This window comes from Trichoplusia ni, chromosome 6, assembly GCF_003590095.1.
Source record: "Trichoplusia ni isolate ovarian cell line Hi5 chromosome 6, tn1, whole genome shotgun sequence".
NCBI lineage: Eukaryota > Metazoa > Arthropoda > Insecta > Lepidoptera > Noctuidae > Trichoplusia > Trichoplusia ni.
In genome coordinates this window covers 15,836,735-15,864,492 of record NC_039483.1, presented here as the reverse complement: position 1 = coordinate 15,864,492, position 27,758 = coordinate 15,836,735, and the positions used below count along the sequence as shown (strand labels likewise).

The following is a 27,758-nucleotide window of genomic DNA, read 5'->3' as shown; positions in this document are numbered from 1 at the left end:
TTAATTATAGAATGTACTAATAATACTGGCCCATAAATCTTCTCATTTTCTCACGATGTTTATCGTTTGTCAGTGCGCATAGTGTCTTGGAATAATTAAAAAAGTACATATAACTCTGAAAAAGTCACGTTGGTACGTATGATATGACTTTTCATACTGCTGAAACTGCCATCCGGCAAGGATCAGATGTTAGGAGCCCATAGTATTCGCTAACCGCATGTTTTGTCATTAAGCACACCTATTAGTGATTGTTTTGCCGCACGCAAGTGATTAAGACTAAACATTTTAGTGTATTATGTAAATGTGGTTTGTTGCTAACTGCTAATGACATGATGTGAAACAGTGATACCCACTTAAAACTTAAAACCTAGTCTGTATAAGGTTTTGATTGTGTGTTTGCAAATAGACATATAAAAATAATTGACGTGTTTTGTTCTTTTGCTTTTTTATTTCGATATGCAACTATTTTCCATTTTTATATCTTTCTTTTGTTGTGTCGTTATACTATCATGGATTAATCTTGTTATTCATATTTGTTACGTTTTAATTCATTTGCAGTTGTCTCAAACTGGCGATTTGAGTAAGTTGTTGCCTATTCCTTTGATAGTGCCACTAGCGGTAATGTTATGTTCAATTCAATTCAATTCAATTCAAAGTCTTTATTTCTCTTATATTACAATACTAAATTACATGCCCCGCAAAACCGTTTACATGATTCGACTGCGGCAAAACGTCTATCAAATAATTTCATTTGATCTTTTTCATAAAGAGAAAGACGTGAGATTCAATCCATTTCAAACTTCGTATATTTAAAGAGAAGAATGTTTGTCTAGCTTTCTTTCTTAGCTTCCTTTCTTTCATCCTCCTTCGTTCTACCCACACCCACAAAGTAACTTGGTGAAAATGTCCTGATTATAGACAAGCACCAGATCGAATTAAGCCAGGAATTTCTGTCCTTCTATACCCGATGCATGCCAGTATAATAACAACTTCTTTAACAACAGACTTCGTATGAAATTAACTAGACTTAAGTGTAACACAACACAAAATGTTAAAATGAAGCACGTAATGCTGTCACAAGATTAATTATGTGTTAAACATAACATTAACCTATATTCACGCGCATTAGTACGCTCATTAACACCGCGTGTAAAATATCGTTTTAAAACTTTCGATACGGTTTTTATTTGAAAATCTTTGACACTGATTACTCGAGGCAGGTTTTAAATAAGGATAGTCAAAGAACGTCTGAGCTAATTAAGAAGAGTGAGCTTTTTTCTTGTAATTTTGTCGTGAGTTTGTAACTTGAAACTTGAGAACGACCTCTTTACTAAAACTGACATAAGTTTTTATAAGATTAGTAAGTTCTTCTGTTTTCTACTAAACACGTTACGGAATGCATACGGATTATGAAAGAAAAAGATAAAATATTTATGTTAAAGGCAACATCGTCATCTTTTTCTTGGAGTTATGTTTTTTTTGCACTTGAAAAATAAAAGTTATTTTTTTTACGAAAGTTTTCGCAATCGACTAAATGTATGTCAATATTGCTATATTGCTGGACTCTTAAGGGACAAAGATCGCCTATAGTATGATCAATTTCAGCCTTCCATTATCCTTTTCAATACCTATATAGCTCTCTTAGAAGTAGCAATCAATCAAGTGTTAAGTGGTAGTCTTAGACTAAAGTTTGGTATATTAATATCACCACACGAGGCAAATATTTTAATCCCTTTAAAAGGTTGGCAAAGCTTCAGCTGGCGCGACACAAAACGCGTTAATGACTAACAGTAGACGAGCAATTAACATTCATATGTCGAAGATTTGAGAGTAGGTATGCATAGCAAAGTTACTAATTTTGTGAGGGATACAATTATTATTATAAATAATAATTTTTATAAATAAAAACTATTATAAATAATAATTATTATTTATAATAATTACATGTCTAAGTATATTTATAATTATGTGTAATATGTAAATAAAAATTATTATAAATAATAATTATTATAAATAATTCTCATAAATTCTTGTTAAGTAGCAGATATGTCTTTTCAGCAAAAGTTTAAAGACAATATTCAGCTAATTGTACCCTAAAGTAATATACAATACTCGTATTACTGATCCTAATATTTATTCACAGTTAACATGATTGCTGTTTAATTTGCAAGCCTTTTATTATACTTACATACTCACCTATAACCTATTTATTTACGAAGTGTTCAACATAATTTTGTCAAGTCTTTCGTAACGACGATCAGACAGTGTCCACACACATACTTTCACTTACTTTTTTTGGTGGAATGTTCGAACTTCACAAAGAAACATAGTCATGTATTCTGTGTCTCGAAGTTTCTTTTCATTTATAGTTTTGTACAAAAACCGTACTTTTTATTTGCGTATATAGGTTATGGTGGAAATCATTTTTTCTAAATAACTATAAATACGTATTATCCCATCCCTAGTGTATCATTGTAAGTACATTTTACAAAACATAATTATGTATTCGTAATTGAATTTAAAGACGCGTCAACAGCCTAGCCTTTTTACATCTTTGTTGGGGTCTGCTTTTCGGCTAGCCGGTTGCAGCTTGTGCTTTACAACGAACGACTGCCCCTCGGACCTCCTCAACCCAGTTACCTGCATAACACAATACACCTTAGCTAGACTGGTTGTCAGGCTTTCTTGCTCTAACTTCCCATAGCGACTGTCAAAGATGAAGCTTAGCCACTATTTGAATTTGCAGTTTATTTAAAGTCTCAATTACATCCAAAAAAAGAAATACATATTTTTGAAGTATAAATAAAATTAAACATTTACCCAGACACAGTTTTGTTTCTATATTTTTACATCTCGGGTCCGTGTCGTAATTGTTTAAAATGTTCGCCCGCCCACCATATGTTGCCGTTTTGTCCCAAAAAATATACATTCCGAACAAACAGGTCTAACCTTACTTTGTCCTATATTAGGCCGTCGACGCGAATCTAATATGGTATGTACGAATTTTCTGATAAATATGTATGTCGGTGTCATCTTTGTATGTAAATTCAAAGATTATTGCGCTCTAGATTTAGCTTTTAATACTAGTTCTCTTTTGATATCACGTTTGTAATTGGAGTCTTGAAAATGTTTAACTGCGTATTTATTACGAGAATACAAAAGGCAAATGCCTTAAATATACCTTATTTGCGTACATAATAATTTATCGTACTGTGATAATATAATATATGTGACCAGAGAAGAGATATTAAGATGCACTGACAATAAATTGCTAATGCATCTTGTTGACAATCAAATATGTAGGAGGTATGCGTAGAAAGCTTGCCATGACCAATAGCCACTTTACCTTCCCAAGGTATAGGCACTTATTAGGTACATATTTCATTGAAACAAGCAACTCGCTTACAATTTTGCGAAGTAGCTTATAATAGTCGGCTATCCGCTATCCTTAATTTTTATACGTTCATCTGTGACACACCATGCCTCCTCAAACAGCCGCTAACAGTGTTAAAGATTATTCAACCATATCTCCCACATCTCAGAATCTGTTATGAATATTAGACATTGTATTCACTACATGGTACAAGCACCTTGTTGTTGTATGGTAAGTGAACTCATGGAAGCTCACGGAAGCCGATGTGGCTGGGTCCCACGCGTTTTGCTAAATATTTAATGCAATGCACAGGTTTAATGTTGACATATTTAAGCCTAAGATTCCGTCGCTGTTCCGTCGCAAATAATTCATAGGATTAGTTAAATTGTTTACTGGCAAGTGTGTTTAATTTACATTTTTAAAATCTGTAATCTATACTAATATATAAAGCTGAAGAGTTTGCTTGTTTGTTTGAACGCGCTAATCTCAGGAACTACTGGTTCGAATTGAGAAAATATTTTAGTGTTGAATAGACCATTTATCAGGGAACGCTATAGGCTATATAACATCACGCTGCGACTAATAGGAGCGAAGATACAATGGAAAATGTGGAAAAAACGGGGAAAATTCTAACCACGTGAACGAAGTCGCGGGCAACAGCTAGTGGTTAATAAATCTTGACAATTGGTAAAATTTGTTCAACATTTATGATACTGAAATTCATATAGAAAGAAACTCATCAGTCTGAGACGTAGTTTGAAAAAAATAATGAAGCATTTAAAATCTTAGTACAATTATATTGTGTACCATAAATACAGTTGGTAATAACACAAAAACACGCGACACGAATAATAAAAGTCCTACCACGAAACGTTACGAAGTCGCCAGTTCTAATAATTTATTTTTCCGTGTAACCACAATCCGTTATTTTATTAGCTTGCAACACTGGCGCTGTGAAAAATTAAAATATTTATGTTCATTGCCTTTGCCCGTTTAGGGGAACATAGCCATAGGAATTATTTTACGGTTTTAAGTGGCCCTTTCCCTTTTAGTATTCATTGCGTTTGAGTTATGGTAAGTTAGATGATGGTGCTTACATTTTTTGAGCAATAATGAAGTTATTCATTTACTTGAATTTCATGTTTTAAAGTATATTTTTAACAAGGTATGAACGGGATGATTCTTTATATGAGTCAATATAAAACGGAATTGGGGCTGTTTTTAGGCGGGAATTTTTAATTTAGTTTATCATACATAAACTGGCGTCTTTTTCATAAATTATTCAAAATTCAAAATATCACACTATTACTTTGGCTATATAAATACCTATTATTCAGATTATCGTTGAAAGTCAATTAGCGTTCATTTCTTTGAAAAAAAAATAATAATATAAAGCGGTTTAACGGTTAAACGAATGCATACAGACCTAGAGGTATAGCATGACACTTTCTTTTAGAGCGAGACTGTTCTTTTTTAAAAAAAGGCACAAGTCGTGCATTGCGTTATCACGCTTCTACTAGCACAATAATATTACTTAAAGATAATATGGTGATAGGCCCCCAGGTCACTTTGCACATGTTTGAATATCCTTTGGAATGGAGCTATTGCTTGAGGTGGTAAAATAAACAGCTTTGCCGTTTAAGTCCACTTGCTGCGTTTGAAATGTAAATCAATTTATACATTTACTCGTAGTTATTCATAGTTCAAAGTTATTTTATTTGGACGGAAAAATTTATGGTCTTTCGATATTATATTCCTTTTAAAATATAAAAGAAAGTTCAAAGTTTTGAATAAATAATTTACTTAAGCCATTAATGATTAGTCGTTTGTATTGAATCGTTTTTTGATTGAAACTACAGCGACCATAAACATCGAGGTTAAGCTATTGTAATAAATTTGATGGACCAGTAATTTTCTTTTGCCTATCTGTACTGAAGCCCCAGTGCCGCAAGTCCGACTTGCGTTTAACGGGTGTTACTATAAGTGAACCGCAATATTTTAAAAGTTATAACTGCAGTCATTCAGCATATTAACTTTATAGACTTGTTTACAAAAACGTTCCCATAAAAGATCCACGAAGTTAAATTCCGTTTCAATTATTGCGCGTTTTATTTAAACACCGCAGTTAAACTCGACACTTAAATAAAATATGGAGGTTTTATCTATCAACGTAATATAGTGTCGTACACAGGTGAGTGTTAAGATACTTTAATTTACATTCCTTCTTTAACGGGTGCCAGTTAAGTCACCTCGAAGGCATAAAGAGTTTCTCCCTGTACTGTGAGATCCTTAAAACGGGAATGTCGGCGTTGTTGAACCGAAACGTCGACGTGATGCAATGCACCTTCTTGCTTCCTCAATAACGACAGTTTTACTTGAAGACTTCATAATACAGGCTGAAGTGAACACTCAGAACGTGATAAAACGTGTATTATTTTTTAAAGTACTGATTTATTCCACCGCGTCGCACACATCGGCCCGGTGAAGTCTTGCGATTTCCTTAAAAACTTTTCACGCTAAAAATTAAATTATTTATGTACCCTCGCGAAACGAATAATACATATTTTTTTTGTCTCTGGAATTTAATATTTTTCATTTTAACGTGTTTTATGAGTCGCTCTTATTGAATTTTGTTGCTGCGTTATTTTTGATTAAGCGGCCCGCTCTCCTCGCTACTGGGGATCGTGAAATTTTAAATATTCGGCGTGGGAACGTTTTCGCACGGAATTTTCTTATTTTATTCATTCATACAGGTGTGTTTGTTGAGATGTTATGTTATGAAACGATGCACTCTATAAACGCATACTTCTGCCGGTGATATTATTTTATATATGGGGTTGTGTGTTTATACGCAGATCTATGCTTGCGAGTTTTTTTGATGGGAAACAAGATCTATCGTTAAAAGTAACGTTGGTAATTATTTGTTGGTGGTATTTTTAAATTATGAATTCTTCTATCGATGCCTCTTCCATTAGGGGAGGTTAGCTATCTTCTTGTAGTCTTCCTTATCGGAAGCTCTGCGGAACAGTAGTTCTACGCTTAGTATCCCGATCCACACCATGATGTTCCATAACTAATAAACTTTTATATATTCTACTGGCAGTTTTGAGCGGCCGCCTGCTACAAATTGAAAATGATGTCTTCATTCATTTTATAAACTATCTGTGTACCAAATATCGTACAAATCCGTCCAGTGTTTTTTGCGTGAAAGAATAAACATTTAGCCATACTTAGGATTATGTCCATTGAAAATAAATGCAGAAGTGCTCGATCTCCTGTCGCATTATAAAATGACTTCCCTAAACATCTTAATAACATCTTAATCTTGTCATTACTTAATATATCAATATGTGAACAACAATCGCTTATCTAGAATCAGGCCGCAACAATCTCCCCACCTCGCGGCAGCTCCGTTTAAAACAACTTGTTCATAATTGATTCGACTCAAACTCCAACTTTCTCATCAAACTTATACATATAACGTTCCTGAGTAATTCTATAAAGAGTTTCATTAACAGGATAATGGATTACTTAAGTTGAAGCCTCCTACCACTAACCGTTAACGAAAACTTGTTGCTATTGTGGGAAAGAGATGAAGCTATACGCCATGTAGCGCTCCGTCTCGCTTTGACAGATCCAACAGTCTTAAACTCACTTTTTTACGAGTTGGTGGTAGGCTGGATGTTCAGTAAAGGGTTGTGTTCGATCGCGGTGTTAATATCCGTTACTTTTGTTGCTCAACCACGTGTATCCTTGGTTTTTCAATATCCGGCGTTGTCTTAAACGTATAACTATGCAAATAGGAGGAAGACAGACGGGCGTGCTCGATAAAATACTTAAATATCTTGATTGAAAGTAAAATGAAGTCTTTATTTATAAGTTCTTTGTTGTTTCTTCCCGTGAGCTATACTGATCAAATCTGTGATTTCATTTTTATGCTGAAGTGTTGGCCTGCTTTATGCACAATAATATGATGTACGAGTACATAAATTTTAAATTAAGGAACTGCCTTTGTTCAATTATACCACGATTATAAACTACACTTTGGAATTTTAAAGCTATTAAAACATCTTTCAGAACCGTGATATTGAAACAATACTGGCAACTTTTATGAAGACTATATAAATTGTGTTTATCTGTATGTCTTAAGTACTTTTCTATGGGATTATACCTTAAAAAATCTGTTTGTACCTTGAAATCCGGTAAATAACAAATACGTTACCCACACCGTTCATCATTCAATTGCTTCAAATCCGAAACACAAATCAATATAACCAATTAAAACCAAGTTAGTGTTACCAGAGTCTGTACAAAACTTGGTAGGTCGCATCGCATGCACGGTGCGACGATCAAAAGCTGGTGTCAGTAATTGAGCTAACCAATTATTCAGGTCACTTCAATATGAACCTAGAATTTAGCATATTGTCCCTTTACTATCTCATAATTTGTAAAAGGGATAATTACAAAACATAACAGTGAATTAAAGTATAAACTGCTTAGCTAAACTTATGGATATCTTTAATGGGGCCAAATGTCTGCTTTTTTACGTTGAATGAAAATCAACAAAATTAGTGTTTATCCAGTTTGAAGTACTGAGGTTAAAAATATAAAAAATATACATAGACCAATTGAGAGCCCTCTCTCTTTAAGCCGGTTGAAACTAGGATTTATAGAGCATTTGAGATCTTTATAAGAATTTTGGGGATTAGGCTTTTACGCGGTTTACCAGATAAGATAGAGTGTAGCATGCTACTAGGTAAAAAAGCAGCTGAATAATAGTCATTGGCCTAGCCTTTTCCCAACTATGTTGGGGTCGGCTACCAGTCCAACCGGTTTCAGCTGAATACCTGTGTTTTACAAGGAGCGACTGCCTATCTGACCTCCTCAACCCAGTTACCTGGGCAACACGACACCCCTTGGTTAGACTGGCTGTCAGACTTTTTCAAGCTTTTGACTACCTGTAACGACTGTCAAAGGTGTAGGAATAACAGCTGAATAATAGTATATTATATAATAGGTCTGTCGAATGCTTATTCTCTGATCATCGATTCCTTCATTAATCTAAACGAATCAAAATATCCTATTATTTAGTACATTTTAAATAATAGCCTTATGCTAAAATGGAGCCTGCAAATGTTTTAACTCTGTCGTTCGTTATTTAAGGCATTATCTATTTATTACCTGTTTTACTTCAAAAAGGTTTTTAAACGATTTTAGTATTTTAGCCTGAAACACACCTGATAAAGGTAAAAAATTAACACCTTTACAAACCCGGTCACATACCGACGCTTACTTTTGCTATCCGATTAACTTATCAGAGGTTTTTCACAAAAGAGCCTTACCTTTGGGGTGAGAAATCACTCTTCCCCTTTTTTCTCGGCCAACTCGAGTTTAATTACATTTGTAAATTAAGCAATGGGACGGGCGCGAACGTGCCCTGTTTACAAATGGGTTTTAAAACGAAAAATAGAATCTTTTACGTATTCTAGCGGTTAGATAATTCGGTGCGAGACGGGTGTGATTATGGCGGTATAATTAAAGAGATTTGACGTGAGAAAATGTAACGCGATATCGTGGCGATGAAATGTTCTATTGTTGTATCCCTAATTGAAACCAGAGAATGTTATTTTGGGGAATCGTGATGTTTAAGAATGGTGTGAGCCTGTTTCGTATTTTTATTTGTAACACAGTTTGTTCTGGCTTAAGATTGAGAGTAAGTAGATACTTTTGTTTCCAAAAAATAGAACTATAATTGTTTGATAACGCGTTTTGGACCTGATCACAGTCCTTAATCACGAGTTATTGAGGACTCCGTTACGTTCTATTAAAATAAAAACTAGTTTATTCACGTTTGTTAGTAAAACAGTATCCATGTAGGTGTGGATACTTATAATTCACCTCCAAACGGTATTATCAGCTATTACGAGTATACTTGATAATTTCAAGTTTACATTCCCAAGAACTTAAGATACTCGGAATATCTATTATGGTTCACAACAATCAATTATTAACACATCAGAAACTCTTTTACATAGTACATACATTGACAGAGATTTTGTCAGATTGATTGATCGTTTACTAAAAGTAATTTGGGCGTTCGGCGAAAATTTGTCACTAAGACACCTTGGGAACGCTGGCTTAAGGAATGTCTCCAGATAATATTAGTTTTCTAACTCGTTTTTATTTGGTCGTTAGTGATATTTTTTTGGATTTGCGTAATCTCAGAATTAAAATGGTTGTGGAGTAGAGGTGAACATTTAGACAGTGACGAATATATGGTAATTGATTTTAAAGATGAGTGGCTTCTTATTGCGATTTAAAGTTAAATCGTATAATGTACTCAGGTTGATGTTGTGGTGGTATGCGTGCAGTACGAAGGCGTGTATGCGAATGTTAAGATTCATTACTAGTAAGGAAATGACAGAGGGACGATTTAATAAACTATCAAATACATACAAATGATGAATGTGTCTTGAATGTTTGTGTAACCCTCTACGATACAAGAATTCAAATCCGAGTTTATTTTTTCTTTTCTTTTTAAAATAAGTTTTTCAAGTCATGCTTTCTTTACAAATGAGGTAGGTACAAACAATCTCAATAGACGCAACTAACACATACTCAGTGACAAACTGAACTAGCCGTATGAAAAGTATCTAAGCTACATCTTACCATTGTACTAAAGGAATGAGACAATTTAAAACACAATATACTTCACAATCAAATCAGCAAACGCTTCTAATCGAAAACAAAGTCAAATCAAATGCCTAATTATACGTAGATTTGGTTCAAGTGTTCATTATATCGACAGGCGTCGACGAGGGTAGCAAACATGTCGGACACCCTGTTCTCTGTTCAATTCTTATTAAGGGGCAACCCTCGCGTTAACTCTTGTAACTGAGACCTTATATTGTGGCCACGAAGTTTGCGATCGTAAAAAGATTGTTTTGTAATACATTTATTACCGCTCGCGCTCTGATAAGTTCTCAGTTTGATTGGTCCAGTTGTGGTTTGACTTTAAATGTATTTAATTAAATTAAAAGCACGTTATGTTGTCTGAATTCTGATGGAAAATCTTGACCGGTTGATCAGTTAAGATAAAATGACGTTCTAAGGATCTAAAAATGGTCCAATCCATTTGATGACATGCATTTTGGCACGACCCTTTGCTGCATGAGTTTTTTACGCATCGTACACGGGACTGGAATGCCACAGGATAATAATTTTTATTTGTGAGCTCTACACTCGCTGGTTCCCTGGCCCCACAACGTAAGGGTTCAAGTCATCTGAACTGAGATAATATGTCGGATCACTGCTTGATTAATTTTGTCTCACCAGTTACCCAAGACGGTATGTAAGCCGCCTGACACACTAATTAATCTGGCCTGCCTAGTTTTAACTACTTGCTATTTTTGGAATGTCCGACATGTGAAGGGTAGTAGAATTCAATTTAATTGTTTTGATGACGGATGACTCGTCGTTGGGACTGTGTTATTTGAAATAGCGTTTAGCGTTTTTAGGAGTTTAGTTTAGAGTTAATTTATTTTTTTCAGTGTGTGCAGCACTAACAAAAGTAAATAGATATAATATCAAATAATGCGACAAAGAGAAACTGGAAAACTAAACAATACTATAAATAGTAATGTAAGTTTTAATGTATAAACCTAAGACGTCACAATTTCATTAACATTCCAATAGCACTTTCTTTATTGAATAGTTTATTATTACAAAGTTGGGCGTGTTAGTTGAACCACGCGCTTTTCACGAATTTTTAATACCAAATACTTGCATTGAAAGTGCAGAACTCTAAAAATATCATCGAAAATCACGAGAAAAAACTCCAAAAGTACACGGGAAGGGGAACTACTCGGGCAAAACCGCAGGGCTCAGCTAGTTACGTAAGCGAAAGTTGTTTCTTATTTTTTTGTAGTTACAAGTTTTGTCGGTGGCTTAGTTTGTTTACGAGAACACATTTCCGTGTGGGTTTAGGATGGGAACAGGGAAAATTCTTTTGTTTACGCTTTATCCAATTATATTATCGAACGACCACGAAACTGAATTCAGGTGGAAGGATAACTGTCAAAGATTTGCGCTATATTTTGATGAAAATAATGTTATTTAATAATACGTACTATAATAAATATATTTTTTTTTATTATTAATAATAATTGTTGCTTTTATTAGTTATTACGAAGAATTAACAATTGGTATTGTTTAAACTGTGCACCGCGGACTACGTGCACAAATGTTGCTCCTTCAGAATGAAGTCCATCCAAAGGTTGTCTGAAAAAGATCGCTTTTAGCAATAAACCGCCCATTGTGACACAATGTATTTATTTTAATCGAAATCCTGTACTCATGTAGTGTGAAGTAATGAATATTCTATTCTAAATATGAAGGACTACAGGAGGAGGATACACGTCATTAAATTAGATTATTATCAGAATCAAAACATTTTCTTCGTTTTTTTTCCACGTTCATTTTTGTGCGATAATATCCTGCTTACATGTTTACGCATTGTATTGATTTGGCAGAACAAACCTACTGCGAAAAAAGTTTGCATTCAATATTAATACACCACATCATAATAACCACCTTACCAGACAACAAAGAGAAACGTAAATAAAAATACAAGATTTTACAAAACCTGGTTCTACAAGAAAAGGGTTTTGTAATAGAGAAAGTAAACTGATCAATGTGGACCGCACTAAACAAAACAGGTATCCTCCGGGGTTAGTATGTATGAGGGATGGGCTGCCAGGATTCCGTTTGTATGCCAAGCTTTGATACGCCAACGATCTACGAAAATACAGAGATCTTCCTTAGATATTTCATTGAAAGGCTACGAGTGTGACTACGGTGTAGCGTTTTGGTATCTATGCTACGGAATCGTAGCAGGCAGCTAGTAGTCAGTAGTTATAATTTCATTAGTATTGGCAATTTATTAAAATAGACTAAGTTTAATCAATTATTCTTAGTCTTTTGAGACACAGATTTAAACAAACAGATGCCATTGAAAGTTTTAGCTGTGCTAGGGTTGCTTGTATTTATACTAGGTCATAAAGTAAATGTATTAGGAAATGAAGACATACTCATTACCTACATGCCATGTTAAAAAACTGATTCAATTTATAATATACTCCTCCGTTTCCCGAAAATCCCTTCTCCAACACATTCGCAGGTCTACGTAAAGCTTGTATATTTTTAGTTTGATCCATCGCATCTCCCGTAGGCTCAATCTGTTGAGCGGACGAGGGTTGGCATCGCAAGCTTTAACATAACAAATTGGCTAACTTATACGTCGGCCGACTATCCCACCCCTATGCTGATTCCTTCAACACCGGACTTGACTTGTATTTATTTATTGGAATGATCTAGACGACGATAAATAAGGCTTTGACAGTGACACCACATGGAAATGGATTAAATTCTTCTGGATGTATATTGTTTTGTATAAGGCGGTACAACGATAGTCAGTGACATTATAACTTTATTAAATATTAATCATTATCGGTGTATGGTAATCAATACAACAATTTAATTATCAGTATCATACAATAACTGAAATTGGAATTTCAATATTAATTTCCCATAATTAACTATTATAATAATGGTTCTCAATGAGATTCAAATTCGATATTGACTAATAGGTGTATAAATAAATTCTTAACTATTATTATCACTTAAATTGCAAATGAATTAAGTTTAGTGAAATTGCAATATCTCTTAATGGGTAGCGATAAATGGAATTTTGATTACGTACTCGTTCATATCTCAAATACGATGAAAACTATTAATGAAATTAAGAAACATGTTCTGCAACGTAGCGCAGCTGTACAACAATATTCGTAAGCGATTCAACGTTCAAGTGGGAATAAATTGAAAAATTTTAAGCGCGGGCGAATTCACTAATGAAAGTTTTAAATGACCGACGAAAAACAAAAAAGTGACCTCGTTATTACGATTACAATTTTTTGTTTGCAGTTGAAAAAATATGTTTTTCGGTAGTAGAGTTAGTAGGACGGCAAGGATAGGACGCAGAGTTGGGTTGGTGGTGTTTTGCGGGTGGCGAGAACCCGGCGTCGTTGTGCAAGAACTTTTTTCAACTTTTTTATAAATCCGGCCAAAACAATGGTCCGCGAATTTCATAAAAGGGTCCCAAAGCGTCAACAACGTTCCAGACAATGGGGCCGATTTGAACAATTAATCTTCGAGACGAATCGAACTTTCCCAAGTTGGTCGTAATTATTAAAACGCTGTGGTTCTTTTTTGGAAAATGTTTTCGGGTTTTTCTTGTACAATGATGAGTTAGATGAAAATTTGAATTAAATATAGGGAACCGAAAAGTTGAAACTCTGACGTACAGAATTAAGTGATAATTGTTGAAATGTAGGATCTTTAAATGGTTCTTTTTGAGTTTAGAAACAGTATTAAACTTTTTATTCAATTCGTCATCAATTAATTAGTATCATTAATTCTGTTGACGCAATTATCATAGCCTGAATAATTAAAATTAAGCAGACAATATACAGCAACATACTAAAAAACAATAGAACTCTGATATGTTACTTATTTAAGTTTACAGTACAGTTTAAATTCTAAAATCTGAATTTAAATCCTAAACAGCTCCCCCTCAGATTTCAATAAATCCATACAAAATCTTGCACAACAATTCAAAGTGTAAAACAAAAAACCCATGTGTGGAACAGATTAAACATTCCTGTACCCAAATATGTCCGACTAGCCCATGTCCACAAGTGCAATTACTTCTCCGACGTACAAACTTGGATCAAAACGGATCCAACTTGAATACGAAATAATGTTAAGCGAAATTGAAATTATATGTAAATATAGCTTCCTGTGATTCGGGTAAGGAAATATACTGGATTTCATTAACAAGTTTTGATTACTTTGTGCGGATATACTGGTATAATGTTATGGATTGTTTAAGGCTATTTAAGTTGAATACTGTTTTTTGAGGCACTGCTTTGAGCACCTGCATGTCACAAGTTTGTACCTCATGAACCGTGATAGCTAGACAGTTTAAATTAAAAAACTATATTTTTCTAGTTTCCTTTATAAAAAGAAATACTGAAAGTGCTTGAGGTTAAGAAACTATTATAAAGATCATCAACTTGATGTTCCTTTGCAAGAGTTTTAGTTACTTCAGGCCAAGTCATATTATTATTGTTTTCCGAATTAGTTACGTACTTACCTGGCCTCCTTGTTTGAAAAAGGCTAAACAAACTTGCATACAATAATAGTCCCGCTTTCGAATCAATCTCAAACTCAGCAATCATTCGGGACTTCCAGAAGACATTTGTCTTAGTTTACAGCGGACCAATTTCTACTAAAATCCTAACGACACTAGTTCAAGTTCTGTGATCTAGCAATCTTCTCTAATCCGGGGTTTGGACCCACACGATGCTGTATTCCTTAGTGTAGTTAAATTGGTTTGACCGTTTCACTGTCAGGACTTGAAGATGCAACTTCTGTCATAGATAGAGGATTTATTTATTTATTATACTGTGGAAGACTTACAGCTTAAAAGATAAAACTTGATAAATAAAGTTATAGATTTATTAGAATTATTCGACTTCAATTAAAAGAAGAAAAGAAAGATGGATTTATTTATGTATTTATTATACTGTGGAAGACTTACAGCTTAAAAGATAAAACTTAATAAATAAACAGCTGTAGGATTTATTTAGAATTATTTCGGACTTCAATTAAAAGAAGAAAGAAAAGACAATATGTTTCCTACTTTTTTTTTAATCACTTTCGATTATAAACACAATTTATTTAGTCGAGATCGCAAAAGGAAAAGGCAAGTAAAAACCGATGTGTGGGTGTTTGTTAAAACATTTTGCATAATGAGGTATCTATCATCTATCGAGTCAAAGACAGAGTATCGAAAAATCAAAACGGTCTTATTTCAGGCAGGAAAACCGTCTCACCTACTACCACTAAAATATATCATTGCAAAATGACATAATCCGATCTTTTATAAATAATCGCTATGATCTCATAAAGATTGATTATACGAAGCGAAACAATTTGTTGCAGCGCAATCCTTGATGTACAGTCAGCCACTGAAATTCCGTGCGTTATTAATGTCTCACTGTAACTAATGTATCGCCGACGTGATTACAAAGTCGCTTGTATAATTAATTTGTCTGAGTGTACCTGTCGTGTGACTTGTGATTAATTGCGCTGTGTTTTATTATGTTCGCTAGTGATATTCTGAACACATTTTTGGTTAGTGTTATACAATTGTTTCTATAGTGGTTGAGGTTATTACCACGCCAAACCAACTGTGGGCGTCGCGTCGTGGCTTCGATTCCCGCGTATTTCCTGCTTGTTCTGAGTCTGGGTGTTGTTGTCAAAGTGATTAGTATGTTTGTGAAACTCCCGCGATACAAGGAATAAATTCTTTAGTACGGGAGTCGTTCTTAAAAAAAGACAAAAAAGAAAAAGATCTTTCTAAAGCCAACCACAATGTCTTAAAGTAATATTATTGCAGTTGAAGAAGCGTGGCAGTTCTCTACACTATGTAGAGCGGCATCTTCTTCTAAAATTGCAAGATTATTACACTAAGAGGAAACGGTAAGCAATCCTTTGAGAGAAGATGTAGTGTCAACATATTTAGTACTTTGATTTCATTTCTACAACATGTACATTACGTATTTACTTCTTTCTCTCGCTCAAATACTACTTTCACAAATTCTATGGAAATAAAATTAAAAAGATACCCGCCAGTCCTCGCCCTTGCTCTATAACGATAATTGCGGAAAATGTTTAAAATAAGTTAGCCCAATACATTTATTCGCAACCGAAATTATTTCGGAAAGTTTTAATTTTGTCACGCTGTCCGCTTCCTCGTTTATAAATTTGTATGCGCTCATATCACAAGTTTTTCGGACCCGAAAGTTTCACAATACAGACTTACGAAGTAAATGTCAGTGGCGATGACCGGATCACAACGCGATTAAATATAGATATATCTACGGGTGTATTTAAAATTCTGTTTTTGTTAGACAGCGAATGGTGGCTGTTGGTATTGCTTTTAATTTTGGTTTCTGTTGTTATTGAATCCCGAAAATTGGTCTAAAACCCAATATTGTAATTGACTACATCATTAAATGAATGGCAGCAAAAATAAAACTGATTACTTTCTACTGCAATAACAAATTACTAAAAAATGTTGTATAATAAGGATTTATTTGAAAAAATCTGCAGAAAGTCTCTAACTTTCTGTTGCGAATCCGTGACATTTTAGATCGTTTTATGACTCAATACCGTAGTCTGCCAGTTTTTAACCACCGGAAAGTTTTAATGACGCCTTTTAATGTAAAATTGTGATACCTAAAAACAGGTGTCAATATTAGCTGTTAAATTAACAATTAATTGAAAACAAATCAGCAAGCCGACATTACACGAAACCATTCACATCCAAAGACAATCTAGCCATTCGTATGGCTACGACAATCTCGTTTTCTGCGGTCGTACCGAGTATAAAGTTTGAGGGACTAACCCTCTGTCCTCCGTTAAAGGTCGGAGCGAGGATAACTAAAGACATATCGACTCTTATTTAGTTTATTGGATGGGTTTTCTGAGCGTAAACTTTGTTTAGATAACATGAGACCCGATACTGTTTTGTTGTTTGTGTTTTCAATTGTTTTGTGTTCCTTTGTTTTGTTATTGCGTGGGATTATGGTTTCCAGAATTTTGTATTTTTATTTTTAGACCTATCGTACATGAATCAACGTTAGCTGCGGAAACAGCCAGTTGTTGAAGTGGATTCAAGTAGATGTTTTCAATTACTTTTGAAGTAGGGTCAAGAAGTGGCACCTTTCAGTAGCTACTGCTGTAAGAGGCCCACTTGGATGTATAATTCAATTGTAAAACATTTTTTAACGCGGTTTTGCCTTCAACCGTTCAATTATAATTTTATTCCACAACCATGGAATCTTTAACTTTTATTGTATTCTGTCAATCCAATCATGTTTTAGCTGTAAACAGACGACTGGCTACTTCAAACGGTAAGTGTAAAGTCGACCTTATGGTAATGATAAGGTTAATAGATATTGAATAATCAACATGAAAATTGTCGAAATATCTGACAAGTATTTTCTTTTATATTATAAATAGCGCAAGTTTCTTTCTATTGTTTCAGTATACTAAATTACATTTATTGGACGATAATTTCCGGCGTTTTATTTTGTACATTGGAATGAGTCACTTCATAGTAGGTAGTTGTGTCAAACAATATTAAATGATTCCGAATACAATTTGAACAGAATCTGTATTAAATTAAATGAGCTGTCACGGTTCCGTATCAATGTTAATGACGCAATAATAAATTATTTTAGGTGACAGCAATGTCGTTGTCCGTTTTGTTATTAAATGTAGAATTTTAATGTGGTGTAGGGTTTTAGTTGTAGCGGTTGTATGTACCTACTAGACTCACAAAACGCATACAATCTTGGATCACTTGGCAAGAATTATAAGGTTTACAAGGACTGGAAGACTACGGCCACGTCTTAAGGTAATATAGCATGTAAGAGAGCGAGACAGCACTCTACATTTCTTCGATCAACATCCCCTTTAAACAGCTGCACAATATTTCTTAAGACGGTGGTGGTAAAACCTCTGATGATATCTGTATTCATTTATTTTAGAAAGTTAAAATAAATGAACAGTCGTGGAGATTTGAGATCTTGAGATTCAAGTAGGTTTTCATGTATTCTTAAGATCGCCCATCTAGTGGCTGTCCATAGGACAGTTGAATCATAGTCTCATTGAGTACCGTGAAAACGCGTGAGTCAACCATAATAATACATTATTATGAATCCGCCTCACGAAACTTTACAATTAAATAATTGTCTATCTAAAGAAAGGTTCATTAACTTCCTTGAATTCTTCATATTAATTAAAGAATATTAAAATTACCTTCAAATTTCAAAGTACTTATGACATTACGAAAGTCACATTGACACTCCAGGGTTGAACTCGCAACTTTGCTTAATATCGCCATGAATCTCATAAATAAGTAAGTAATAATAAATTCTTTTGATGACGACCGTAGCCGTGGCATTTTCATGTAGAGTTGGGTTTTAATAATAGCGATTTATGATGTAAGTTACCTTTGTGTGTGACTGCTGAAAATAAACACTTGAAGAATAGTATATAAGATATTCTTAACGACGGACTTGACAGATTACATGTTTAAACTTGTATGTTTGTCACGTGTCCTCTCTTATACCATGTCCTGTACCGGAGTAAAACACTGTACCCGTAGGACAACCTCTCAATTCGTATAAACCATTGTAAATAAAATGTATACTTAGAGAATATAATTATGTTTCAACTAAACCTATATTAATTCTCTTCTTTGTCGTGGTGATTTGCTATGCACGATTTCCTGGTTCGATCCCCTTCAGACGCCACAAGCAAAGTCCTTTGTGACTTCCTCAAAGCTGTATATGATTTCTGAATTAATCTAAGACATCAATGACTTACACCGAAAACAAAATCGTGATCAAACCTTAATAAGAATTTGGAAATATATTTGAACTAGCTGTTGCCCGCGACTTCGTTCCCGTGGGTAGAAGTTATAAGTTATGATTTATATCTGCCCTGTTTTTTCACATTTTTCATTGTACCTATCTTCGCTCCTATTAGTCGCAGCGTGATGGTTTATAGCCTAAAGCCTTCCTCGATAAATGGTCTATTCAACACAAAAATATTTTTTCAATTTGGACCAGTAGTTCCTGAGATTAGCGCGTTCAAACAAACAAACAAACAAACTCTTCAGCTTTATATATTAAGTAATATAGATTAGTATAGAAGTATAGATTTGTATTTTATATTCATAATCCGGCAACCCGAAAACCCAAATCAATGCTTAAAAATCTTCCCTATACATGAACAGGCCTGTCTCCAGGCTGTTATTATACACCTACCCTTTATAACAGATACATTTACGTAAAATACAAGGTAACACTAAAAATGTAATCTTCGTCTATCCAAATTGATTGCGTTAACTGAACTTAACCCACCCATTGAAGGGATTAATTTACCTAAAATACGATTTAATTCATTAGACAACTACCCATTGTGTCTCATCTCGTTTTTCGTTTTACAATGCACAATGACGGCTAAATTAATTAATTGTTATTAAGTCCTGGCGCCCATTTATCATGAGTTTAATAAAATTATCTAATAGACAATAGGTTGCCATGGCTACGGCTATTGTTTGCTCGTATCCTACTTTTGAATGAATAAGTTTAGGATGATAGCAAGGCTCTACCTCGTTTGTGACTAAATGGTAAAAATATATGTGATACATACTCGTAGGATTCCAATGAATAGGTTGTTCCAGTTATAAGATTTTGTGATGCGGTATTTGAAGAGGTTAACATAAAGGCAGCGTTTGCGGGCGTTAAATATTTAAAAGACGTATTATTATTATTTATAGACTAACCAGAAAACTGAAAACATCCTTCTAGTCAATTCACAAGGTCGACAACGGTTTTCAAATAAAATATAAATTCATCAAAATGAGGCCAATACAAATGCCACCTGTCCAATGCCTTACTCAAATTATTTATTTAAAAAATCGCCTTCCAAATATTCAGTTTATGTAAATTTATGAATTGGTCGCCTGCCCTTGAGTCGACCTGGCGTTTTGCCTCAGATACACATAAGTGCAGTTCGTGTAAGTAATTAGTTAGGTACCTACCGATATTGGCTTACTCAGGCCATTTTAAGCCTTTGGGTCCCTATTAAAGTTTAAATATCCAAACATTTGGCCCTACATTACGGCCCAGATGTTACATAGTGGTATAAAGATTAAGAACCAGCGATTTTCCATTAATAAAGTTTGCGTTTGAAGATTTTTATTTAATGCGAGAAAGAAACTAGCTTTGCTTTTAGTGTTTCGTAACTCAAGTGAAAAACGCAACCCTATATTGAGGCTTCATTGTCTGTCCATCTCTCTCGGCTCTCTGTCCGTATGTATGTCACCAGGATTCACCTATATAACTAGACAGTTGACATTTTTACAGCTGATGCTAAGCTAAGCAGCAGTTGGTAGATGCAAAAAAAAATATAAGTGATAATTTTCCTTTAAAAAAATATTTTCTTTAGTCTATTTGCTTACGTGCGGAATCCTCTGTGTCTGAAAACTGATGTCACGGCATTAAGTAAAATTAGTCTTATCCTTTTTTATTGTTTACTATTGAAGGAATAATTCATTGTAGACACAATTTTTACACAGTCTTTTGTTTTAATACCTTATACGTACCACTCTTAAGCAAAACCTAAACACAACTTGAATACACATTAAATTGATCAAAGACTTCTGAACGTATGACGTCAGAGTATGCATCAACTTCTCTTAACTTGGAACAGAACACGTCGGCAGACAAGTTGCGAACTACGTCAGCTGCACTGGCGTCAATATATTCGTATTTACATCGATACAAATTAGAAAGTATATATACCAATAATTTTAAGCTTCAATCAACATTTTCAGGTTTAATATTATTTTGAAGTATTTTAATCGTTAAATTTTAGATGTTATTTTAGAATTAAATTTAAATTTGTATTGACAATTATATTTCAGATTATTTTATACATACACTAGGTGTTGTTCTCGGCTTCGCCCACCTGAGGTTGGTTATAGCTGCAAAAGGTGTCAACTACCTAAACATTTCATTGAAATCGGCCCGATTGAACATAGACATACTTTTGCATTTAAAATATTATGATTACGAGTCTGCGGCGTCGTCCATGATGTTTGTAATCATCGCGGCTAAAAGCATTCTTTTATTTTATTTGAAACAAACGTATACTGTTAACATGTTCATAGAAAAGCCCTACCACCTGTAAAATAAAAACTTGCAGTTTTAAAACAGACAAACCGATCTACCCCGGAAAGGCTTTCTTCTACAACTGTAATCTCTCCTTTATTGTTATCACATCTTTTCACCTATTTTTAACTAAACGTACTTGCTATTATGGTTTCCTAGAAAATGCGTGTAACAGCCAGTGATAGGCACACAAGGTAACTTCAGCACTCAGCACAATATTAGTATGGATCGAAATTATGTAGAGCAACAGACTCAATGTTGATTATAGATTCTTAAAAAAATATCTATCTACCTATGAATTCAATACTCCCTGCATTTGCATGTAAGTAATACGTTAGCTACATTTAAAATAGCTTCGTTTGTTAGTGCCAGTTACAAAATATAACAAAGCCTTTTATGCATAAAATACGGATTTTTGTTTGTAAGTTTTGACGTTGCAGTCCGTTTTCGGAGCTTGAATAGACAAAGCTGAATGTAAAAACATGTATGTGAAGGGGCTTGTTAACTGCCGTCGGTATATTTTTCGTCACGTGTATTTTTAGAGGCGGATGAAGGCTTTGTTCATTCGTGTTTATATATAAAAAAGAGGTTTTTTTTCCAAAAATAATCATTACGCGTTTATTCATATTCACATTCTTATGACTGGTCTAGTGGTTAGAGACCCCGACTGCGATACCGGAGGTCTTGTGTTCGATACCGACGCGGGCCAAATGTTTATGTGATGATCACGATCATTTGTTCTGTGTGTGGGTAAAACATATGTTATATGTATTTATATAATACAAGTAAGTATGTTTACCAATTGCTCAGAATACAAGCTTTGCTTTGTTTGAGACTAGATGTCGTTGTGTAAAGTTGTGGAATACAATAAAAAAAATCGAATTCGATTCTCTAAAGCACATTCCTCGCTACGCATTCTAGATGTAAAGGATGATAAAGATTGCATAGGAACAGGACCAACTTGTGTGTAGTTCCTTAGATCTTTTGTATCCATATCGTTACAATTATAACTACGTTAGCGTTCTCTCACCCCGCTAATTTAATGAGGAAACTGTCTTGTGTCAGAACTACAGCTGAATTTCTGACGTAATTGGAATATTTTATGCTTTGCTACTAGTTAGAAATTTACTATGGAGTGACGAAATACCTTTTCTGCTAGACCTGTTAAGGCGTGTGATACTATTCAAGTTTGAATATAGCAACAGTGATGGACGAGTAATAAGGTTACTGCCAAGTCAAAAATGTGTCTGCAAGGATAGCCAAGTGGTTGAGGTCACCGCGCCAAACCTACTATGCGCGACGAGTCGCGGGTTCGATCCCCGCGTAGGACAAGAATTTGTGTAATCCACGAATGCTTGTCCTGAGTCTGGGTTTACCTCCCGCAACACAAGGATTCAGTAACTTCATGCGGAAGTCGTTTAAAAAATGTTGTTGCTTCGAATACCGGCGCTCTCCAATGGATACCAGCTACCAACGGATATCAGATACTGGCATAGGTTCATGTGCGAGAGCTATTAATTGGTAAAAAACAGACGAGGCATGCTTGAATCCTGGCACAATGTCGAGGTAACAAATCTGTATATTCTTATAAAATAAAATAATTAAGTAAAAAGCTTAACCTCCTTTTTTCATATTTCCAAACGAGCTCATGTCTGTCCAGCCTCATAGTAATCGACCTCAAATTGGGCCAAAAAAGGGTATTTTGAGGCTAGAAATATGTCTAGACAGTTACGTGTGTCGCCCATCTTTTCAGTTTAGGTATTTGATATTGTAGAGTTGGCTATTATGCGAGGCGTTTAAGAGTAATTGTAATGAAAATAAATATCACAGTTTTTTTCTTTTTTATCTTTGCCTGACCTTATTATACGTCCCAGTTACTTTTAGTAGTTTGGTCAATCTGTAGGGTTAGCTTATCTTAGTAAAATTGATCCTAAACCTGGTTTATATTCTGATCATAGAATTATATTTTCGAGATTAAATTATTTAAAGGTGCTCTTATTCTGAAAATGGGGTAATAATTATAATATGAAATCAGAACAATTTTGACGTGCATACAACTTTAATGGTTTTAGTGTACAAATATTGTTTTGCTAGATTAGAACAGTTACCACGTGATCAATAAGCATTTTCGAAATTTCCTAAAAGCCCATAAACCAAACAAAAATATTTCTTTATTCTTTAAATAAAAAATATTTTTATAGCTGAAAATTATTAATTCATGTAACACGTTCTACATACACACATATACATATGTAGGACATGTTATACAGTTGTTAAACAATTTCAACGTAAGAGGGTCCCGACATCTCTATCCATCGTATAGTAAGAATGACTGCGGGTACCAATCTGCTTAGCATAGTGATTATGAGATTATACTCCAACAAACTTTGTTGACAAACTTCGTTGTGGCAATTTATAGGGGCCGACGATGATCGCCGTAAGTAACTGGTGATGCAAGGCTACTAGTGAACTAGTTTTGTTAAAGCAATTAATTTTAAGTTATTAAAAACTAGCTTTTTTGATAATAACTGTCGTGAGAATGATTCATTATTAAATGATGTAACGGTTTACTCATGCGTATTTATCGGGGTAGCCCGACTAGTTTCGGACCCAACCGGAGTCCTTAATCATGAGCAGACGCGGCGGGATCGCGAGTCGAAACGGGAAACTAGTCGGGCTACCCCGATAAATACGCGTGAGTAAACCGTTACATCATTTAATAATAAAAACTAGCTGTTGACTGTGGCTTTTTCCGTCAGGATGCCGGTTGTAGCTGATAAAACATTACCCTAACGCAGTCGGATAAAAGTAGGTCAATTTGTCTTCTACCTATATACCAAATTTGGTCCAAATAATTTCAGCTGTTATAACGTAATACAACGTACATACAGTCACGTATAATCGCATTTTTTGTTCAAATAGCAATAATACTTTTCTTACGTGTCGTCCATATTGTTTTTGCTTTCACGCCTACTGATAATCTTTTACAGACTACTAGAAAATTGGATTTCTACTAATTGCAAAATGTTTTACTTAATCTTTATATGTACTAATAATGTGCAGCCGACTACTTGATACATTCTATTCGTTTGCACTTATGAGATTTTTCGGGCTCAAAGCTCGATCCGTGCTGAAGTAACCCCAATGCACACCTTCTGATAGCCCATCTTGACAAACTGCTTTCCATTTAAGGCGTGAAGTTTTTGTGTCTTCTTGTACTCTATTATATCAGCTAAATAGATTATATAGCCTATCGTACATTACTATAACTCATGACGTGGTAGTGGTTATTCCGGGCCTAGTGCTCGATCCATGCCGGTGTAGACACTATGGCACACCCTCCTATACCCCCTCTTGAACAACACGACTGCCTTCCCTAGTACCAGCAACTTTTGCGTCTTCTTTTGCTCGCTGACTTCAGGTTGGCGTTTCTTTTTCGATCGCCGTTGTATCTGGATCTCAGCTGCTAGAGATATAGCTGAAAAGCACGGGAGCTGTTATAGTTATTGTGGTCATCGACTGGTGTCCAAAATTTGTTTAAATCATTCAGATTTATCTCCACTTTTTGGTAGCAAAAGTGGTTCTTCCAAGTACAATTTAATGCAAACTAATGTAAATTATAAACATTTTATTTGATTTGATACATATTCATTGTCTTAAAAACAACAATTGTAAATTTTTGAGTGAGAGTGTCAGATCTCAGTCGTAAATCTTTTGAAATTATAACCCTTGCTTTTAGTCAACACACAGACAAAACGGCATAATATGTTACAGTTACCTGCTAAAAGATGTCCTATCCCGAGCAAACAGAATGCACCTCTCAACATTCTCAGAGAGACCGGCTGCAAACCTTTTGTGGATTCTCCTTGTGGCTGGGAACAACTCGGTTATCAAACAAACTTGCTTTGACTTAGTAAATGTTCCTATTCTTGAAGTATCTTGACTTGACTGATTAAAATGAAGTCCAGGCATTATTAATAAACGTCGAAATTTAAGACACGTATTTGTGTTTGTGCTTTTTATGAAATAGCAATAATACATACAGCTAGTTAAATTTCAATATGACGTCACTGGCCAAAGACACTGCTTAAACAAAATGTATCGGTTAGAGACAAAGTAAGTTCCCACTCCGTTACTTTAATTCCCTATTTTTATCTAGCCCACTTAGTCCTACTGCTTAGTAATGGCCTTCCCCAATACTTCCAAAATTCTTTGCTTGTTATATAAATTATAGTATAATATATAAGTAGGTATGTAATAGATACTTGTGAGGCAGCTGCAGAATCTCCCATGACGTCACTGCTCTGTTTGTCACTCTCAGTGACGGGATCTGATCTTCTAGCTTGTTCTGGAAGATTCTTGTACTCATCCGTTGTCATCTTCGCTAAAATACCCGCCTCGAAGAGTGTCATTAGCCTGTAAATATAATAACTTGAATTTAACAATTGTTTTTTTTTATTTATATGTTGGTCATTGATTTGTGTTTCCTTCAATTGACTTTCTTCCTACTTTTGTCCCGTTTTATTTAAAGTTAGCGCTTTTTTTTTCTTCCGTTCTGTCCTGTCGATCATATCTTTGGTCGACCCCCTCTCCCTCTCCACATCCAGCCCTATATTAATTTACCTATTCAAGCAACATGCGATTCATTTATATATATCATCCTAATATATTCATTACAACTTGATCTGAACAGAAGACTCCAAATAAATTATAAAATGTTATCACCCAAATCACTCTCTCCAAAAGTGAGGTCACTTCTGAAACGGAACAGTTGTTTAGCGTCGAGTTTATTACTCACACATTGTTAAATGTTTCGAGATAAGGGCATCCGATTTGTAAAGCGATGGCCGAATACCGTGTGTACAGTTTTTCGCTGAGATGAAAGTTGTGGGACCCTGAAACAAAGTTCACTTCGGATCTATTCAGTTGCCTCTAATAAGGGTCAAACTCTATAGTTGGCGTCAAGGGACTTCTTTTCCAAACATTTATGTTTATAAGTCTTTTAGGATTTAACCACGTCCTTATTTTCAGGATAGTACGTAACTACGTAGTTTGGGGAGTATTTTTGTAAATAACTGACTGCGCACTCTTTTGGGCAGTGAAATTTTATTTTAACGCTTTTTCAATGCCGTCAGTATGTCCGAGTAGTGGACACTGATCGAAAATGTACAATATGCCATGCGTTAACATATGTTATTTAAATTTTACGTACAATCTTTAGGAAGACTTAGCGAAAACTGAAGATCAATATTAAAGATCGCTTTAACACGCCATACCAAATCTCTCAGTATCATAATACAGCGTCTCCCTGCCGCCCAAGACCGCCACTCGTTTATGAGACAACACCAGTCGCACCCCCACCTCCACATTGCGCACGCGTTGCACTCGCTGCCGACGCATCAAGTTTGCAAGACGACCGTATACGCCTGTACCGTTCTAAAATCATTCCTCAAATATAATCAAAGTCATAGCATTGGATTTTAAGAAGTTTGTTCTTCAGACAAGGGTTTAAATTACCTTTTGGTTATTTAGTACAAAAATACTTTTTTAAACAGTTTCTAAGGGAGCGTGTAGAAGTAGCGAACATATCTAAAACACGTCTTTCCTGCCTTACATTCTCAGCAAAATACCGGTTTTTGACATGGAATGGAATTTCGCCCATATTTTAATCGACTGTCATATGAGATCTAAAACTTCCATTTCTTAAAAATAATCTAGAAATTAATTGTCTTACTTACTTCCAAAATGGCCAGCGATGAGCTATGACTTTCCACCACCAGTTCGTACCCGTAGTCCCTCATAGCCTCCTCTAGATCAGCGAGGGTTCCTATTGGTCGTTCTCTTGCTGGCTTAGCTATTAAGCTTGTGAGATTGGCTGAATACACGTCGCCGATGACGTAGGTCGCTCCGAGGGAGATGAGAACTGATACGAGGCGAGCCTTGTGAGTACTCGACGGTTCTTTGCTAGACGCTGTAAAATTTGATTTTTTCCAATCAATAATGTTGGTCCTGTAATTGTATGCTTTATTTCCACGAGCAAAACTATGACTTCCTTAGTCTTCATTGAGTAGACATTCAGGAATAGTGATTTTGTGTCAACATGAAGATTACGTAGCGACTACACAACATTAACAACGAGTAAATGTGCAGACGACATTTGACCGGCGTGGCAAATTGAAAAGAATAATAATTATATTCATTAGTCCCTCACATTGCCTCAAGAACAGAGTCGTAGTAAACCAACAACAGCTACTGAACAGGCTCAGCTGATCACATTTCCGCCGTTGCCATAGCGACGGGGCTGCTATCACTATCCACAGCGCTGGTCCAGTTACCAACAAGGTAGCAAATACTAGGGGCCATACCTGAAAAAAGGTTGCATAATTGAATGAATTGAAACTTTGTTCGCACTGAAGTTGAACATCGTATTAACCATGGTTCTGTGAACTTCTTTTTTATTTATTATTTTAATAACTGTATCATCTTTATGAAGATCAATCGGTAAAAAATTT

The 27,758-nt window shown here is 34.9% G+C and overlaps 2 protein-coding genes across 2 annotated transcripts in view; one reads left to right on the top strand and one right to left on the bottom strand.

Moving 5' to 3' along the window:
• LOC113495258 overlaps nucleotides 1–27,758 on the top strand; it is a 286,477-nt gene that overhangs the window by 3,415 nt on the left and 255,304 nt on the right. The gene's annotated exons all lie outside the window — the stretch shown is intronic.
• LOC113495259 (ionotropic receptor 40a-like) lies at nucleotides 24,303–27,295 on the bottom strand. Its single transcript, XM_026873897.1, has 6 exons — nucleotides 26,985–27,295; nucleotides 26,523–26,682; nucleotides 26,045–26,141; nucleotides 25,512–25,662; nucleotides 25,025–25,118; nucleotides 24,303–24,724 (listed from the first exon to the last, which is right to left on the bottom strand). Exons 1-6 carry the CDS (start codon nucleotides 27,045–27,047, stop codon nucleotides 24,534–24,536), a joined length of 756 nt encoding a protein of 251 aa, XP_026729698.1. The 5' UTR covers nucleotides 27,048–27,295; the 3' UTR covers nucleotides 24,303–24,533.

Bases quoted from the DNA above. Each gene is read 5' to 3' on its own strand.
- LOC113495259 (XM_026873897.1), bottom strand. From the start codon at position 27,047: ATGAGGGACTACGGGTACGAACTGGTGGTGGAAAGTCATAGCTCATCG. The intron at 26,142-26,522 runs GTATGGCGTGTT...ACTTTGTTTCAG, and splicing joins TTATGATACTGAGAGATTTG to GGTCCCACAACTTTCATCTC. The intron at 25,663-26,044 runs GTGAGTAATAAA...TTATATTTACAG, and splicing joins CTCGAAACATTTAACAATGT to GCTAATGACACTCTTCGAGG.